The 21,251-nt window shown below is 34.1% G+C and overlaps 1 protein-coding gene across 2 annotated transcripts in view; it reads left to right on the forward strand.

Annotated features, from left to right (window-relative positions):
- The first annotated feature begins 218 nt into the window (after positions 1–218).
- LOC142328825 (general transcription factor IIF subunit 1-like) overlaps positions 219–21,251 on the forward strand; it is a 52,918-nt gene continuing 31,885 nt past the window's right edge. For both annotated transcript variants that reach the window (XM_075372894.1, XM_075372895.1), the window contains exons 1-2: positions 219–404; positions 9,734–9,783. In XM_075372894.1, coding sequence (XP_075229009.1) covers positions 390–404; positions 9,734–9,783 — 65 coding nt within the window. In that variant the 5' untranslated portion in view covers positions 219–389. The remainder of the gene's footprint in view (positions 405–9,733; positions 9,784–21,251) is intronic.

A 21,251-nucleotide genomic window follows, 5' to 3' on the forward strand; every position in this document is an offset into this window, starting at 1 on the left:
AAACATCGAAGTTTTTTTAATTAAAAGTTAAAAAGAATTTATTTTGCCATAAGTTTTAATTTTGAGTGGGAAAAAATTAGAGGAAAATTAATTTATGAGGCGTATAGCTGCAGAAACAAGTTTTCTTGAACGCCTTTGATTATTTGCCGCTATTAAAAATTAGTTATCTATGCCATCCACGAAAGGCGCTAGTTGGTTTAGATTATTAAGTAGTTTATTATTTTGTTCTTGTATGCAGTTGATGTGTTCGTATGTTTGTAGTTGGTGTAGCTGTGTGGTTTGGTTTTCTTCTGTTAAACTCGTTTAACAATGAAGTAAACAATTTTATATCGAATTAATTTCCCTTAAATTCTTACATCACTAATTAAATAGTGTAGTAACAATTCATCATGAGTAACGTACAGGTAATAAGTGTAATATAACCTAATTTGAGGGGCTACTTAGTATAATTTGTTTTATTACTCTGCGAGATAATTTCCGTTGTATATTTGATCTAGTTCCATATTCTCAACAATTTTAAGTTGAACTGATCGAAATTATACAATTATTTTTGTCTGTAATGTATACAATATTTTAACAGTAGAAACAGTCAAACTTAGGCATTTGCAATGCTATACATGGAGTTTTGTGGAGACCACCATTTGCACATGATTTATTACAGGAAAACCTTTATGTTCGTTTATAATTATGATTTTGATGTGTAAAATTTAAATAACAACAGTATAATTTTGTACAAATTACTGTTAATCTTTGAAAAGTGAACATAACTGAATTTTAATCTTGCATATTAAATACTACATCATTGTTATAATATTGATGCGCATACAAACCATCACTTTTTTTTAGTATGTGTCACCTTTACTCTTAAAGGTGACATCTTAACATGTCACCTTAACCGGTCAAGTAAATCTTTGTATTAAAAAAAATTAACCCCCCTGATGATGATAAATCCTTGATGAAAAAAAAGAATATCCTGATGATGATAAATCCCTGATTTTAAAAACATTGACTGGGTAGTATGTCAGTTCACAAACACACGTAGACAAAAATCTTACCCAAACTTGATTGACTCATTTTAAGCCATTAAGGAAACAGTGTCCCACATTGCACTTGTGTCCTACATTACTACAGTCCAACCCTTCTATATTACTCTAGCAGCTTATCTAGCTTTCCTGGCATAACTGTGGTACCATTTTCAATTAAACATAGTATTCCCTTTTAACTCCATTTAGAATATTAAAGACAAAAATGAAAATATTACTATGCCTATTAAAATTTTAAAATGTACAAACATTACTGATGAGTAATGTGAATACTTGTCCACTATACTTGGGAAGGGAAGACCAGCTTCCCATCCCAAGTATAGCTTCCCCTTTATAGGAGCTAAAACAATATTTGTTAGCTTGAAAGGTTAACCGGACCCATAATTTAATTTTTTTTCTTTCTAGAAAATTACAATTTTTTCTACATCTGTGTAAGTTGCGATAAAGAAAATGTGTCCCATGGACCCATAACTATTGAAATCCTCGCCCATGATTTTTAAAACATAATTTTGAGCAATTACTTGATCAACTTAAATTTTTTTCATACTCTAATATACCACAGTTAATATGCTTAGGATCAGGAAAACACAATATTTAAATATTGGAAAGTAGGTTTTGACAGTAGGTGATTTGTGCAAGGTCAAAGTCCATGCCGCATTTTCAGTAATCTAGTCAATTAGCAATCAGTTTTGTGAGTTATAGTGATGTGTTCAGATGATAATCCATTCTGTGAAGAGAGGTTAGGATTAGATTAGAGTCACAGTTAAGGTTAGAGTTTTAGGGAGAAAGGAATAATCTACAAACTGACTTTAATAGTCATCACAGTTAGATTGTGAATCACTTGTTGAAAATCATTGACGGTGCTCTTCATAAGGTGATTATTCATTGTACACATGACTAATAGAACAGAACATGTGGTGTAGTCTCTTTCTGTTGTGACTATATTTCCGTTAAAACATAAATTCGGCCAATTGCCGTATATAATGGTGTTAAGTATTGCCGTAGCTTGATAATTTATCCCTCCACAAAAGTCTAACCTTAACCTCTCCACAGGACAGATTAGCAATTGAATAGGTCTCAGTAACTCACAAAACTGATAGCTAATTGACTAGAGTACTGATAATGCAGCATGGACTTCAGTAACTCACAAAACTGATAGCTAATTGACTAGAGTACTGATAATGCAGCATGGACTTTGACCTTGCTCTCCAAATCTTTCCAACATTTAGATATTGTTTTTCTGATCCTAAGCAAATCTGCTACGATAAATTGAAGTTGATCAAATGATTGCTTAGAAGTACCTTAAAACATCAGCAATACAAATTTCCTTTTCTATAAATAATGTGCAATTTGAGGTTATTCTTAGTCAAATCTGGTTCTTAACTTTAAACTAATATTGCACTTATATGAATGAGAAGAGTCAATTTTATGGAAAGAATACCATTTTATGGTAATCGAGTGAAAGTCATCATATTGAGGCTATTTGTACACTACATCTGTGTCAATTCCATTAGAATAAAATATATTAAAATTTACTAATTTGAACACTGTTTGTGTCATAATTGACTTTTGTTCCCTACTGATACTTCAAGAAAAAGTAAAAAAAAATTCATCATTATTAATTACTATTACAATAAAAATATGGTAGAGCGACACTTTTTTCTTATTAGTTATAATTACATTTTTCTTGTGCCAAGATTAGTGATTTTTGAAAGTGCTTTATCTTTCTAAATAATTAACAATTTTAAAAGTTTTCTTATTTTGCTGCTGGATGGCAAGTGATGAAGATTCAGCATTGCAACGTAAAATAGTAGTGAGTGACTGTCGAGTCTGAAAGATGAATTCTGCTCAATAAGATTCTACATGGTTTTGTGCTATGCCGCAGTGCTTTTTCTCTGTTATTAAACAGAGCCCCGCAAATATTCTACATATGTGTAGCATCCACTTTTGGGATATATTGTTTGAGTAAAGTAAATTTTAATGTCTGGGTTATCTCTCCATTAATAACTTACCCATATCCAATAATTATGACCCTCAATGCATTTTTTTCTCCTACCTTCCTGAAACCACTCTACAGACCATTGCATCGGAAAGGGGAGAGTAACATCATCAGGTGCCAGTATGCGGAATGCCTATTATCTGACTATGCCAGGACAACACTCAGTGGACCCTGTAGGCGCTCACTCACTGGCTTGTCTGACCTGGCACCCTCTGACGTCTTATTACCTGATAAGACTCTTCACAGGCGTGTAACTTGTCTATTACCTTCTTGACAAAGTTTTCTACTGCCCTCCATTCATGGGCTCCCTTTAGCATGATGCCTTGTATACCCTCAGGACGGAACATGTCTTCCAGGCTCAAAGCATCCAGCATCTTCTCATGCTCACCTCCAAACCGTGGACAGCAAAAAATGGATGTGATATGGAGTCTCCTCTTCGTCATAATCAGGGCATAGGTTCGCATAATCTAGGCCAAATCTGTGAAAGTATGACCTGTAACTTCCATGGCTCACGATGAACTGTGTTAAACTGTATCCCAGCAAGCCATGTGCTCTCCTGTTCCAACTTCTAATTTCACCAATAAGAGGATGGGTTCCGCGGCCCTTTGTACCCTGGTCCCAGCGCACCTGCCACACCTCAAGTAGCTCCTCTTCAATCTACGATGTTAGGCATTTTTTGATCAAATGTGGCAAAGGTCGCCAGAGTCTCCTCCTTTGTTGTATGACTAGATCTATTGGCATGATCTCCGCCGCTTCCTTCGAGACTGTCTGGTACGCTGCTATAATTCCCGAGCAGCATTTTTCTACATAGCTTCCTTTTAAATTTTTTGTGTTTTGTCATGTTGGCCCATAGCTCAGCCCCCATAAAGCATGTTGGGATAATGTGACTCCGGCCAGTAACCTCCTGTAATACTGAATCAGTCCTCCAGTGTTTGATAGGAGGGCAGTAATTAATCTCATCATCCTCTGATTTGTTGGCGGTTTCTATGGCATGAATGCCAAATTTCATTTGGAATCAATCCATATTCCTAAATGTTTTATTGCTGGTTTTGAATCATTCCTTCTATTCTCCACCTTTAGTTTCAGTTTCAGTCTCCTCCTTGTTCTGGAGTTTGCAACCACCTCAGTGTCTGGAGCGAATGACAACCCCACAACCATCATCCATATATTTATCATCACGAATGCATCACTTATTTTCTCAGTGGCGTCTCGCCGAGTGGTAGCCTCGACCACCAGGGCGAGGTCGTCCGCATATCCTACCATGGTCACTCCCTGTGAAAAGGCGACTCGGAATATCCCATCATACGTCAGGTTCCAAAGGATCGGCTCAAGGACCGATCCCTGGGGCACACTTCTGCACAGGCTCTGTTCAACTAATCACCCCCTGCACTCGATCCTGCGTGCTGAAAGGTAAAATCGGATACACATGCGCCGTAAGTGCATGTGTCCCGTGATCTTCCAGTGTCTGCATTGTGGCGACGGGAGAAATGCATTTACTCCGCCGACTGCTTCTCATGATTCTCTCGGCCACCTCGAGGGCGGACCTTCCCCTGCAAAAGCCTTACTGACTCGTAGAGAGCCAACCTCCGCCTCCACAGCCGTGGATATTCTATGGTGTAGCATGCGCACCAGTACCTTGGCCATTCCTTCTATCTTAGCCAGCGGCCGGTAAGAGGGAACGCCGGATCCCTTCCCAGTTTTGGCACAAGTACCAGCCGCTGGCGCTTCCATTTCTCGGGAAAGATGCCTTCCCGAAGGTACGCGTTATACACCTCCAAGAAAGCCTCCAACTGTGCTCGAACCGCCACGTTGACAATCAAATTTGGCAGTCAGTCCGGGCTTGGTATTTCTCCCGCCACCACCCCATTCGGTCGCTCTAAAGCATAAGACTGAATACCTGTGCCACAAACGGCTACTGAGCCTCGAAGCAGTTTAGCGACCTGTTTCCTAACTAGCTCCTAGAGCTAACCTAAAAGTGTGAACGGAATAAGTGTGGTACCATTCATGTCTAGGGTATCTGTCAAGTATCTGTCCACCATTAAAGCGCTTGAAGCCTTAATCTGGTTGATAGCCAGCCATATCTCGGTTAGCTTCTACAGCAGCGCGGTAGGAGTCTTTTCCCTTAGGTAAACTACTGATGTCGGTTGAATAAAGCAACCGCATTAAGGAACTCCTACACGGTCCGACAATGCGGCTCTCGCTACATTGAGTCGGCGCTTTTGAGTGGCCAATTTTCCCCTTGACCTCTAAGTGCCGGGGTGGCCTGAGTTCTGCCCCTCCCCTCCGCCCACAGAGCTGGGCAATCGAACATCATGTGTTCGTTCGATTGGACCTCCCCGCAGACGCACAGCTGCCAGGTGGAACGAGAAACAAATATTGGTTTATGTTTACATGGTTGGAGAGCACTCGAGCTCCCATTGCCCTTAAAAACGAAGGAGAGGCATACCATCCCCCCAGATCCTGTATAAATCTATACAAGGACCTTCCCTTAGTCGTGGCGTGCCGTTCTTGCTGCCATGCTTCCATCGCGAGGCTGTAAAGCCTCCTCCGCAGGCGGGAGTTGGGCAACTGTTCGAAATTTAGAACCGGTGCATTGAGATCACGGTTCTGCTCCGGTTCAGGCCCGGCTCGAAACCGCATCCCAAATACCTAGGGCTCCCTGCCTCTTCACAATTTCCACATGTCTGCCCGAACTTTCACCACGAAATCGATTTGGAGAGCCTTTCCCAATACGGTGTTAGCCTCGTAGGAGGTTGTATAAAAACAACAGTGCATACAATTAAGACTCTGCGCTGGGCACTCTTTAAATTTTGAATAAGTGCTCGATTCCTTTCCAACCTCTGCGCCCAAACGGACGCCGCGTAAGAGGTCATACTTTCGAAGACACCTTGGTACGCCATGTAAAAATGTCGGCCCGACAGTCCGTAATCCTTTCGAGCAATCCTCCTAAGCTTGTGCATCACAGAGAAGGCGTCCGCTGCTACTTTCCTAATGTGGTTGCTAAACAGCAACTTCTCATCAAACAAGACCCCTAGGTACTTATGAACACGAACGTAACTGATTACACAGTCTTTATACTTAATACGGGGGTTACGACTCTATGATAATTTGTTTGCACCCTTGAGAACCATAAACTTCGTCTTGGGCACAGAAATCCTTAAATTTTTAATGTCCATTCAGCCATCGGCGGTTGACAAAGCCTTCTGCGCTCGGTCTTCTAGCTACGGTCGTGAATTACCACAAACTAACAGGAGACAGTCATCGGCGAAAGCCTGGGCCGTGACCCCTTCCGGGAATGTCAGTCCCAAAAATCCGTCGAATGCCAGGTTTCATAGTAAGGGACCGAGAACTGAGCCCTGCGGGCTTCCCCTGGTGACGGATTTTTCCACAACTAGCCGAAGGCAAAAGTGATGTTGCCTCCAGAATTTCATCTTGGGTGAAGAGAGCCGGGTTGCCGTCGTCGCCTCTGTCATCAGTCGTTTATTCCTCGCCGCCAGGAAAGAGTTCTTCTATTATTTTCCGGACTTCCCGAACACCCTGCGTGAGTGGAACTCTGGGCCTTAGGGCTCACCTTACCAGTAGAGTAAATGGCCTTCCCAACGGGTCAGTTTCTATTTCTGCAATAGGACGTTTGCTCTAGGACGTTTTCTTCGTATCTCGAACAGTTATGACGAGGCCCTTCCTGCAATTCCGATATTCGGCCATATAAATATCCCTGAAGGCTGGGAGATGCGTCCAGGTCACATGTCTCTTCGCCCTGTGACATGTCTTTCTTTGGATATCTCGGCGGTCCACCAATAAACTGACGGGACCCTTCCTGGAATATCTTCGTGGTAACAGAGCATGCTGCCTCGAGTGAGCTCAAAAGTCGAGATACTTTCTCTTCTGTCGTGTTTACTTCACATATTCCACTGAAGTTGAGCTCCTCTGCAAAAACATCAGGGTCCAGGCTCCTGTTACTCCAGCTCGTGAACGTGGGTGGGCGGTATCCTTCGTCAGTGATTATTATGACCACTGGTTGGAGCAACATAAGGATTAAAATCTGTCAAATACAATGAGTTGTACCAGCTAAGGCTGAAAAGTAGTAATGTGATGGGAGTAGTGTTAACAGTACAGCATTGATACACTAGTCGACAAAAAAAAAAATGGTTTTCATGTATCTGGAATTGTAACTAATGATTTTAACTAATTTTGAGGTTCTGAATTCAAAACTATTAGAGTTTGTTTAATATATCATGTTTTTTTTAGATTCATACAATTTATTTACCAATAAATGCATAAACAATGTGAAATCAATATTTCTAAAAAATTATTATTTATGTGTATTCATTTAAAATTTGGTTAAATCTACAAAATCTTTATTTATTTAAACACAGATAGATTGAAATACATTAATACAATTTTGAAATAACAATTTCTAAAAGCCTAAATCATTGGAAATATTTTTAAATAACAGTTTTTAAAAGTTTAAATCACTGGAATTTCCTTACTAAGTTTTAAAATGTGTTTACAAACTTTTTCTCTTGTTCAGTGTTTGATCAAAAAATAAAAGAATATAAGTTTCTCTAAACAAAAATCAACAATAGTCATCCATCATTCCACGATCCCATCTTCCGTCGTGCTGATGCTGCATGGTCAGAATACCCTGATGGAAATGCTCCCCTTACTCAAATTTTGGGAAAAAAGTGTTGGTGGGAGTGTAGGTATTGAATCTATAATGTCATTCTACATCTTAAATGGTTGTAGTTTTCATCTTTTCTGTTGCCTACAAAACCACCTACAACATCTTTGAAGGATTTCCATGCAGCTAATTCGCATTCACTAAGTTTGTTGTCAAAAGTTGAGTCCTTAAGCAGATCCTTGATTTGTGGACCGATAAATATACTCTCAGCTTACCATCGCTCACTTTAAGAAAACTTATTTTTAAATGATTATATCGTGGTTGACCTTTGTCTAGTGCCTTCACAAAATTTTTCATGAGTCTTGAGTTTTATGTAAAGTGGCAGCAGTATGATTTTACCAGTTTCAATTGATGATAAATGCTTTACATTTTTTTTGCCAGCCACAAAGTTGTGCTGCAATGGCCAGTTCTTGGTATGACTATGTATCAACTGTCCCAAAGACAAAGCACAAACACAGCAATATTTCGTAAACTTACCTTTTATACCAAGAAGTAATGAAACAACTTTCAGTTCACTGTAGACTTGCCACCTATGCTTTTTATATTTTATCGCTTCTGGTATTGATGCCGTAGTTTCATACGTTTCTTTCATGTTGACTGCTTGAGATAATGTAATGGATGACTGTTTGTTACCATTATGCAATAAAATTACTTTCATGCTAACTTTAGTAGTCAATTCTTCAGGAATATGCTGAAGTCCAAGCTTCATCAAGTCATCGACATCAATACAAACACACAATAAATTTTTCATAGTAAAATAATTTGAAAGAGCTTTATTTCATGTTCTAAACATAGTAACTTTTTTTCTGCTAGAAGATTTCATTGTTGCAGTCTAGACCCCCAGAAGTTCGGCTTGCCACTTTGATTCAACTTTTAATTGTGAACTATCATGTTGCCGAATTAAATGAGGAGATTTCTTATCAGATGCAGAAAGAAATTCTTCAAAATCCTCCAAATCATATGCTTCATATGGTTTTGCAATCATATGCTTAGCAATGATGGTACAGATTCAGGTGACTCCTCTCCATGTGGTCACTGGCTTTAGAGCTGAGGCTACATCTGCATATTTTACAAACTTTATATTTTTGAATGAAAATCAAATATATTTGTCATGCAAAAGTAGCAGTCAGTAAAGCGGTCCTTTAGGTTCACACCAAACCATTGGTACAGCAAACTGCATCGCTCGTCGTTTCTCCTTCAACCATTCGGTTAGAATTACTAAGCATGATACGCAAATAACATTAGGCCCCCACATTTTGACCTGCTCCCGAAGTGCACAATGAAAATAAAATTTATAAGCTGTTTTTATCAATTCCGATGGACTACATCTTTTCTTTCTTTGAGGCATAAATTTATCGCAGACATAACAAAAATTGTCTGGGTGATTTGAACATCCAGGAAGTTTTGCATAAGCCATGTTGTAGCAAATAAAAATGAGAAAAATCACTTTTGTATTATAAAGAATTATGAAAATAACAAAACACTAATAACTTTATGAAACACAAACAGTATAGGCTAGTGAAGCTAGACTGAATAAAATTTTAATCACTGCAGTAAGCAACAACAGATGACATCTTACAGACATGTTTGTACATGTCTATTTATCATTATACAGTATATACATATATATTTTTTTCTTAAGCATGCATATATATTCCTTAAAAGTAAAAATATAGAAACTATTCTTAATTGTAACCAGTAGTTAATCAAGATGAGTTTATTGTAACAAAATTATTCAAATTTACAATTTACATAAAACCTTTATGTAATAACATAATTTCAATAGCATACTTGAAATCAGCACCCAAATTACAGTCAGAAAAGTTAGATATAAATGTGTCATGTTAGATATAAATTTTGTGTTTAGTAATAAACCATTCATCAGTCTCATTTTACTTTGATTTTTGTTTAAGGTTATAAATTTATTTTTTTATATTTAATGTAGTAGTTTTAGATGTAAATGTAATATATATTATTTTACTTTATTGTTGTTTTTTTTTTTTTTTGTAGGGTTCTTCTGGCACTCCTGCCATACAAGAATTCTCTATCAGAGTTCCTAAGTAAGTTGACATTTCATAACATAATTACAGTTGATCATATTAATTTATATTATAGGTTATATACTCATATTCAATATTCTGTGCTCTGTTTTTATGGAATGTAGATTGGCAGATTGTTGAATGTGTCTATACTCGTATACCGCTACATAGTTTGTGTAAGAGGAATCTGTATTTCAGAGCAAGTTTAAGCTGTAGAAACTTAAATAAGTGACTGCTTGATAGAAGCTTTACAAAAAAAGAATTACTACTATTTTGTCAGATAGCATAGCTTTTATCATTCTGACTGGTGGAGTTTTACTCACTCTTAGTTAATTTTATGTTGTCTGTGGGGTCCCATTTTACCTCCTTAATGTTGCTTCAATTTGCTTTACACCACACATAAAAAATGTTTATTTACTGAATTCTTGTTAATCGATCATTGTGCTATTTTATCTCTTATTTTATTTGGATTATAACCTAAATTCAGTTCTTTGTTTATTTTTAAAAAAATAAAAGAATATTCTTTCAAGTCTGGAAAAATTTGAATCTGTTATAGGCCTCAATAAACAAGCTTATCACCATAGAATGTATCTGAATGTTGATTAATGTGACTCATGTGAAGAGTATGAATAGAGTGTACACTCTTAAAATTTATTGCTATATACTAACTGTCCCAATCTTTTTTATGGCTACATGACACATGTAAAGCATTCAAGATCCAAAAGGTATTAATCGTTAATTAAGATTTCTTTTACTGAAAGTTCACATGATTGTCCAACTACTAGGATAAACAGACTGAAAACATTTGTAGGGCTAAATTTCAATTGTATTTTAGGCTTTGAATGTTAATGTGGAGTATTAAATTTTGTTAACTGAAGAATTGAACAGAATAGGAAACATTTCACTTACCATTTTCCTTGATATGCTTTTGGTGTTTTATATATATATATATATATATATATATATATACACCAAATCTTCAGTAGTAGAAATAATCTCCATTCTTAAAACCAGATTCAAAATGTCATAAATTATTAATTTTAAAAATAATAAACATATTAAATAATGTAAAACAAAATTACATTAATTTCAAAACAGATATGCGGGTTTCCCTATTTGCAGAATCCTAACTGTTCAAAATATTCTTGTAAAGGGTGTGGCAGCATAATTTACTGAGTTGAAGGGTCAATAAAAACAAAGATGTTACAGGTATCGTAATTATTTTATCACCATATGCTACTGCATTGGAAGTTTACTTTTACACTGTTTTGAAAATTGTATCCAACAAGTGGTGCCCCCTTCATCGGCGATACACTGATTTACCATAATTCAGAAATGTCGGTCGACTCTTTCCAGCGTAGCAAGGGGTATGTTGGCTATTGCTTGGAGAATATTCTCCTTCAGTTCAGCAAGGGTCCTCGGACGATGGGTGTACACCAGGGATTTCAGATACCCCAACAAAAAATAGTCACAAGGGTCTAAATTGGGTGGGCACGCCAGCCACAGAAGATTGCCCCTCAAAGAGATCAGGTACCCAGGGAAATTTTCCCGCAAAACACGCATTGCAGTTCGCGTCATTTGTGCTGTGGCTCCATCCTGCTGAAATTACACATTCCCAACATCCATTTCATCAAGCCTTGGCAAAAGAAAAGGCAGCTGCATGCTTGTGTGTTGAGCGCCAAGAAGATTGCAAAAAAGACTGCCTTTCTGCCTCAATGTTTTGGGGTGATCTCATGGACCGTTCCCCTGATCTTCTCTTTTCAACACTGCCAGTTGTCATGAATGTGTTTGCCCACGTAACAATCAATTGCTAATCAGGAACACGAGCTCAAGTGACAATTTTGAACTGTGCACGGAAAGCTCGCTGCATGGCGATGATCGAGCGACCATTAGAAAAAGTAAGCCTCTGTGGCAAACGCACACTGTTACTTCGCCCACCACATTCTCAGAACTCAAGTGAAAGGGAGAAAAAATTTCCCGACTCTCCCATTCGAATAAGACTGTCCATACCCTACATAGTTGTAAAAGTATTATTTACATGGACACACAGTCATCAACTATCCTATTTGTTATGTTTCATATGATTATAGAAGCAAAGTTCTCAATCACAGTTTCATAGTCAGTCTTCTAGTACTTGCCATTTGCTGTGCCGAGTGTTTTATTTCTTAGTCTTTCATTCAGTCATACTAATCACGTTTCGTATCCATGAGTGCAAAATTGTTATTGTTCATATATGTATATTTACATTACAACCTGGCAAGCTATTATAGATCTGAATATAAGACTTGAAATTAGAAAATTCTGATGCATTTATATCATTTTGTAAAAGAAAAAGTAGCAATTTTAGTTATAGTTTGCGTTTGAAATCTGTATGTTCCATCAAAGAAAATAGAATTATATTATTAAGTCTTCTGCCAAAGATAAACAAGAAAGGTATTTAATAATGAAGATGAATTTGAAAGACTAACAGAAGGAAGGAAAATTCTGGATTTCCGTTTACAATTCACAATCAAGACGCAAAATAAAATATTTGTATCGCGTTGTTGATGACTCGGTATACTCTTTTATAAAGGAAACATAAGGTATTATCACATATTCCTTACTTCCATCAATATATTATGCTATTATACATATCACTGCAAATATGAACAAAAGAAATGATTTAGTTTTCCTGACCTTACTTTATTGAAAATATATTAAAAAAATATTTATCTTTAAAATAAATAGTAAACACACTATTACTTATATACATTTTCGCTACATTTTTACCTGCCCTACCTAGCCCACAGATGCAGCTTTATTATATGTGTTACACTACTTAATACAATACAGTCTTTTGTCAGTTGACAGTTGCACCAAAAAGCTCAGTACAGTAAAACACTAGCACAACAATATAAAAATGCACTTAATGCGATGTAAAATATAAATACCCATTGTTTTATAAAAAGATTGCTAGCATTTTTAGGAATTAATTGCATTTATTGAACTTTAATTGCTTTTTATTAAGTTGTTTTCAAAACTACAGATAAACACAACAAGATCATCCAACAAATTTTTAAAACGCTGACAAACATATCGATCCAATTATATGCAAATTAAATTGTAGCCATTGCATTAAATATTATGTCAGACAGAGTAAATGAACTGTCACCCAAAGATACAATGAATGTGCATTCTTATATTTATTTGTACTGGCATTGCATAAAATAACAAAATCAAGTTTTTGTAATCGTCTCAAAGACAGATGAAACAAAGATGACACAAATTTTATATTTAACGTATAAAAAAAATATTCACTTAAGAAATATCAAATTTCCTATGTAAAAAAAAAAATAAATTTCCATTGAATTTTATTTAAGATTGATTTCTTACAGTTACTAACTTAAGGGTTGCCTAACCTTTTTTTAAGATGTATATCTGTAACAGCAGTGTTAATTGTTCACTCAAGTTAAAGAATGAGTTTTTAATTAGCTCTGATAGCCCTTTTGGAGAAAAAATTGCAGCATGCATATTTTTATTGCATATACTGCTGTTATATATTTATGTAAATTTGATTAATCCAGTGATTATGCATAATTACCGGTTATGTTGATTAATATGTTTGAGTATAACATACATAATTTGTATATTTAACATTTTTTAGACTAGGTTAGCAAAGAGAAACCAAACATAACCTACACTTGCTAAACTCAACAAATTGAAAGTAATGTTTTGATATTTAAGTAATAAATTTAGTAATTACTGCTTATAGTCAGGCTTTTATTTTAATATGTAAAGTATGTTAATGTATGCATTCCAGTTAATGCACAAGTGTTGTTAGATATTTAATAATTTTATGCGTATAATAAGGATGAGGCATTGACATACATATTTATTTCTGGTAACATTCGGTAACAAGTCTTTTCCTACAGCAGTTAGATTTTATGAAGCATTGGAAAGGTGAACAGATGCTTTTACAGTTCAACAAATTAAAAAAAAGACGATCGTTTACACCTGCAGAACAGTTGTTTCGATCCCATTTCAATATCACTTGTAATAAAGGTGCAGTGTCATCAACCCATCTCATTAAAATGTCAATGAAAACTTCTGAAAAGCTGGTTTTTCCAGAAGTTTCTGAGTAGGTTTCTCATTAATTTTTTACAGAGGAGTTTAAGAAATTTCCTGTTAAAAAAAGAGTGTACGTACCCTTTAAAACAGATGCTATAAGAGTTGAGATGTTGCAAATCTCAAACAGACTTCCCGTTACCATTCGGTTTCATTTGGCTTAAGATCAATAACCGATTAGTATTCTTAAAGATTTAAAATGCATCATTACAGGTTGCATAGGTATTAAATGACTGTGATCAAGTTAACAGTAAGAGTTTTTAATGCCAACTTTTCAATCCTTTTGTTTTTAATGAAGCAATTATTCACAGCAAGCTAATAAATTATGAATCGCATTTACACTTAATGTGGATACGCGATTAAAAAACTTCCGGTTTTGGGCATCTAACAACTTAATGAAACAACCAAGAAGCACTGTACAGTACTAAAGTCACTGTGTTGTGCTCAATAGCTCCCTCTAGATTAGTCATTCCATATTTCTTTGAAGACAGCGATGAGAATTCTGTTATAATCATGACAGCGATATGTCTAAATGATTGAAGCTGTTTCTTCTACTAAAATAGCGGAGAGACCTGAATTCTATCTTGGTTTCAACAGGATGAGGCAACCGGTTGCACTGCATGTAACAATCGATGAATGCAGTAAAACTATTGTTTCAATCCCTCTCACAGCATGCAATTTTTCTCGTGGAATTGTTTGAAGAGTAATGCGATCCATCGTCAAGAAACATTGAAGAACCTGAAGTAAAAATTGCTATTTCCTGAATATAAAATATTCAGTCTCAGGAATTAAAGCGGATATGTTAAACGTATGATGGAAAATATAAAAACTTCACTTGTAGAACGTTTTAAGATACTCAAATGAACCGCCAATTTGTGGTGATCTTAATCTGACGAGGTTCCAACATTTCACTGTAAATCATTTGAACGATTTTGTTATTCCAGACATCGCAAACGTAACGCAACACACTGAACGCTTGCGAAGTGAGATGCTTGTATATAGGAAGCACCAACGCCAGATACGTGCTACGTCCATAGAAAACACTATTTAATTGGAAATTTCTTGGAGTTTATTTATTACACATAGTACAGCCTTTATCAGTAAAGTCTTCACCGCATAACTCCATCGCAGTCGGTGAAGTAATTATGCAGAACTGCCGAAATTAATGTTATCTAACGTTACTTTTTACGGTAGAAAAAATAACGGCATCTTGTGGCAAATAGAGTATCTTGTTTGCGATCTTGACTTGAGGTTTGCTGGTATGTACAAATAAAAAACTACTAAACGCAAGTAATATTTAACAAAAGTTTTATTTGCTATATTTTATCAGTTTCTGTAATTTTAAATAATAATTTCTCGTAGATGATATAATTTTACAAATATACGTAAATGCATAAATAAAACACTATCTTCCTATTGATAATTATTCATAAAGATATGGTTAGACTTGATTTCTGAAATTAAATTTGATACAACCTGTCTGTAAAAGAATACATTCGTTAAAAAAGTTATCCGCTATCTTAGCGAAAGATTACATAGAAATGCGAAGGTCATTCAGTAATTATTAAATATCTATAAAAAGTTATTACTTATGACAGTAACACTAAAGTTTCTTTCAATATAATCTCTAATTACTTTTAGGCAGTTGCATTATCTTTCTGTGAACTTTGTTATTCCAGTAATAAAGAATTATTCATCTTTGTATCTGAGTCTTTCTTGTATCGCTCGCTGTTGTTGAATCGATGCCGCGTAAAACCTTTTGAGAGGACCTAATGAAAAAAAAAAACATTGATAGTGCGAAATCGGCCTGTAAGAAATGTTATTTTTATATAATTCTAATTTTTTTGTATTGGTTTAACTTTATGTACAGTATTCGTTCGATTTATTGTTGGTTTTTCTCTGATTTTTTTTGAATGTGTCAACATCTCCTGACCTGACTTGAATAGTTTCCCGCCTTTTTGGTGGTATGGCAGCAGGCACCGTACCTTCTTCGTACTGAAGAATTACACCTTTTTGAGAGAAACCAGGACGTTGCTCGCTGCGGATTTCACTTTATTTTCTAGCTTCCAGTAGTACTCGCAATATAATGTACGTAGTTCTTCTAAATAAAAGAAATATATTGGGCCTTTATAATCCTTAAGCACCATTTGCATCATTTTACCTGCTTCTGTGTAAGTTTTAAATTATTTCGTGACTGGCAAACTCGGAAGTTACCGTTCTATTCCGTACTCTGACGTTTGGATTTCGGTTCAAAATGATGAATTCAGATTTCATTACAAGTTATTTGATCTGAGGAAGCAATACCTTCAACTAAAAACCGTTCTTTCATTTGCGTACAAATTTGAAACGGGTGTCTTTATTGCCGAGTCGACTCTCGGAACTCACCTTGAATATGTTTTGCGGTAATTCAACTTATCGCAGAAAAAACATTGCCGATACTCGCATTATAAATTTCAGCAATTTCCCAAATATAATCGTGACTGCCCTTGCGAATAAAATCATTACTGTGATTTTGCAAACCATCAGTCGAAATTAACACCGGTCTTCCGCTACGATGTAAATGTGTGACGCTTAATCTGGCAGATTGAAACTATTTAATCGCTTAAAAGATTTCCACATTAATACACTTTTTACCGTACTGTTTTGGCATCCACGAGAGAATTTTGTTCGTTTTCACACTTAAAGAAAATAAAAATCTTTCACAGCTTGCGCTATTCTTCCACTGTATGTATTCGTTTCAAACGACTGGACATTTAAAATAAACAAAAGAGGTAATAATGGAATTTTTTTTCAAAAATTAATATTCTCCATTTCAAGGATGCCAACTTGAACGTCAGACAGTTTCAGTTGATTCTATTAGATAAGTTTTTTTTTTACTATTTGTCACTTTAATTGTTGAAATATAAAAATAAATGTAGATGCAAATGCAGAGATTGATACTTCAATCGCCAGCAGTATCTGATCAAATATTGCTCTTCGTGGAGGATAAGGTTGTGTAAAATTTTTTTGATTGATGTACTGACGTTCACCATTTACATTGTATGAGGATCGTTTTTAAAGTAACAATAGTTCCCAAATTACCAAGTTGAGGTGTCTGTTAAGTATAAGCTCTTCATTTCATCGATACCAGTTTTCCGTAACATTAATTAATTTTGATTGTCCATCATGCACAGCGGGAGGCGAGATCAGCGAATGAGTTTTTAAGAGAAAAAAATTCTCTATTGAAATTCATTTACATAATTGAAATGTACGTAAGTGTAATGATAAAGGCAAATGTGCATATTAAAACAAGATAAGATCTGAATGGCCATTGGTCATCGCTAAAATTTTTAGTCGTTACTTAAAGTTATTTTTTTTTATTATTTACCTAAAACAGAAATCGATGCAGAAAGGTCATTGCGACCTCTTAAGAACAGTTGTGTCTGCTCCACAATAACACGGTACTCGTGCTGCTTTAAACTGTCGGTGTCTGATTTAAGGAACAACCAGCAGCAGAGTTCTTCAATTCTAAATTTTATGTATACCAAAACTTTAAAATCTATATGTACATGAGGGGGATTGTCAAGTTCATCTGCCGATTCAAAAATGCATCGGTGACATTGGGGTGTTGTGTTAAAAAAAATTTTCATTACAAAAACAAGGATTTTGAATTTCAATAAATTATTTGTTTATGAAACAATTGTTCTTACTTAACAGATTATATATATATAAATTTAAATATATATAATTTAACTAAACCATCCAAGTACTGATAGATATAAGACAACTCTAACCTTATTTATATAATTTTTCACAAAAGTACTTTTGCAGAATCCCGCATCATCAGTCTTGTATAATATTTATGAAATTACATATTAAACACAAAATTAAAGAATTAAAAGATTAAAATTGCGATTACATATACAAGAGTATATGAAGTCATTATATAAAATAAAAACAAACATAACATTTAGTAACATGTATATGTAACAATGTACAATTTTTTATTTTTATAATGCCTAAAATGTTCATGAAATCTGGCTTTAAATGATATATTGGTTTTTACCTTTATAAATAACCTCACAATCATTACACTTTGTCATATAAACCCCACATAAATTGTATAACTCAGTATTTTTGTTGTTTTTTAAGTGTTTTATTATATGGTTGTTAGTTTTATATGCAGGTTTAAATTTATCCTTGTCGTAAACTTTGGTTATATTTTTAGCAATACTGTTTGTATATGAATATTTTAAGTAAACGTTATCAATCTTCTGTGTGTTATTTAGTAATTTTAAAGTTGTTGTACTATTAAGTTTTGATGTTTGTTTTTTATGTATATTATCAATTAACTATATCTATTTTGAATTGCAATTTGTTTTGATAATTTTTTCCATGTTTAATTTTTCTTTATTATTTTTTTGTGTATAATGGATAATCATTTCCATTAATCATATTAAAAAAAGAAATAAAAATAAAAAAGTTTTTTTATATGTGTTAATCATATTAATTTATTATGACACCAAGAATGATTTGAATTTTCTATGAATTGTTATTTTATTGGCTATAGGTTTCCTTTGTACCAAAGTTACAATTTGATTATTTTTGTTAAATTCACTGCTAACATTTAGAAAATGTATTTTTTGTTTATATCTATTTCAAAAGTAAATTTTAAGTCATTATAATATGAATTAAGTTTAAAATTATGAGGTGTTCATTATTTATAACTGGATCATAAACAACAAAAACATCATCAACATAACAAGTCCTTAATAAAACCTTTTGTGTGTGAATAATTCTATAAGCTATTTTATTCTAAAAATCTTGTAAGTATATCTCTGATATAATAGCAAAATACTTTCCTGTTTATAACACTTGTCATTAAATTCAAAATAATTTTGTTGACATATTCCTTATAATAGTGATAATGTTATCAATAAATCTAGGTTCTTCATGATTATTTATTAATTTATTTCTTATTATACGAATTGTTTTATCAATAGGTATGCTAGGATACATGTTATTTACATCATAACTTACCATCCTAGTGTTTTTGCCAATTGTTAAGTTTTAAATTTATTTACAAATTCATACCCGTTTTTTTTTTTTTTTTGTTATAGTATAATATAAATTCATTTTTATCCCAAGGATTTTATCTATTATTTAGGAAATACTATAAGATGGAGTAGAGCTAAAATCAGTGAAAGGTCTCATTGGGATGCAATGAGACCTGTTAATTTTTTAGCGACCAGTTTAAGAGGGTATAATCTAGTATGTTATCTTAAATTATTGTTATAATTAAAAACAGTTTGATATTTTGCTATTAAACTTTTTGTTATTTTTAAAAATTTATTAGTAGGGTCTTTTATTTCTTTAAAATTTTGTTCGATTACATATTGTTTCATTAAAATATTATATTTTTCAGTGTACATGATAACAGGTGTATTAGTTTTATCAGATTTTAATATAATACAATATTTGTTTTTATTTTATTCTATATAATGACTTCATATACTCTTGTATATATAATCGCAATTGTATTCTTTTAATTCTTTAATTTTATGTTTAATATGTAATTTTATAAATATTATATGTGACTGATGATGTGAGATTCCGCAAAAGTACTTCCGTGAAGAATTATATAAATATACAAATAAAGTAAGAGTTGTCTTATATCTGTTCTTGGGTGAATTAAGTTGAATTATATATATTTAAATTTTATTATTAGTGCAGGGGGTGATATGGGTCTTGAAAAAATTGATTTTAGAAAAATAATATATATATATATATATATATATATATATATATGTATGTATGTATGTATGAAGTCATTCAGTTACATCTTCTTGCCTCATGGATCTATATAATATTGGTCGTAATTTAATGAAATAATAGTGTTTAAGGTTTTCACAGTGTATTGCTTTGTATCAGGCTTACAAAAATAATTGAAGCCTACTAGTTTGGATAAATAAAGCAATAGGTACATTTTATGTATCTGCATCTGTTTTCTCTAGCCTAGCAGGCTTTATCTTTTAGCCTTTGTAATAATAATAATAATAATAATTATTTAGTACAACAGAACAGCTGCTTAAGCCTTGGTATATTATGCATTTAACACAAAACACTTATGTACACAATGTTAACATATATAAACAATAACAATAAATTAACATACACACAAGTAACAGTAAATGTAAAATGAATCAATGCATAACACAATAATAATAATCCAAAACATAATTATAATTTTTCCATATTATTATTATATGACGTCCAAAAATAAATAATAACTTCTGATTATAATTTGAAGAAAGAAAACAAATACAATTATTAATTAAACACATTCCATCAGAAAAAGCAGGGCACAAACAATATACTATATAATATTACAAGGGTGAATCAAATTTAAATGGTAATCTTTTTTAATAAATTTATTGATTAATAATATACACAATTCATACCTTCATCATGTCCCTATATAGTCCCCTGCATGATCTACACACTTTTGCCAATGATTTGGAAGCTTGAATATTCCTTGTTCATAAAAAGTTTGAGGATGAATCGTCAACCAACTGTGCACGCACTCCTCAGCGTCTTCATTGTTTTTAAATCGTTCCCCAACAAGTGATTCTTTCAATAGTGAAAAAAAAAATAGTTACAAGGGGACAAATGTAGATTGTAGGGAGGGTGTTTGAGGGTTCCCAGTGCATTTTTTCCAATTTATTCCTTGTCAAAATCATAGTGTGTAGCTTGGCACTGTCAGAGAAGGATAACATCTCTGATGGATATATCCCATCTTTTGTTTAGGTAGGTGGCTTTTGTTGACTGTAGTAGCTGGCAGTAGTAAGCTGCATTCACCATTCGTTGGTTGTGGAGAAAATCAATGAGTAAAACTCCCCTTGAGTAAAAAAAAATCATTGCCAGAACTTTCTGGCTAACAGATGGGTTTTAGCTTTCACTGGGCAGGCCTCATCCTTCCTTAGCCACTGCTTATTCGCCATTTTTTACTCCGGAGTGTAATTATGGACCCATGTCTGAAACTTGTGACGATGACCTTCAAAAATATCATCCCCATGCCAAAATCAATTCAGAAGTCTTGTATATCTCCAACATGATCTGTTTTTGATTTTCAGTCAACAACCTTGCAACCCATCAAGCACTAATTTTTCTAAAGCCAAGATGATCAGTGATAATTGATTGAGCACTCCCATACCTGATACCCACTTCTGATGCAGTTTCTTCGATAGTGAACTGGCCATCACCTTCAATAAACTCTCGAATGGCACGGATATTGTCATCTGTGAGACTTGACCTTGGGCATCTATCATGATTTATGTTTTCTACACTTTCTTAAATTTTTTGGCCCACGTATGCACTCGATTCCAAGATAGTGCCACGTCCCCAAA

Source organism: Lycorma delicatula, chromosome 8 (genome assembly GCF_047948215.1).
Source record: "Lycorma delicatula isolate Av1 chromosome 8, ASM4794821v1, whole genome shotgun sequence".
In the NCBI taxonomy this organism is placed as follows: Eukaryota; Metazoa; Arthropoda; class Insecta; order Hemiptera; family Fulgoridae; genus Lycorma; species Lycorma delicatula.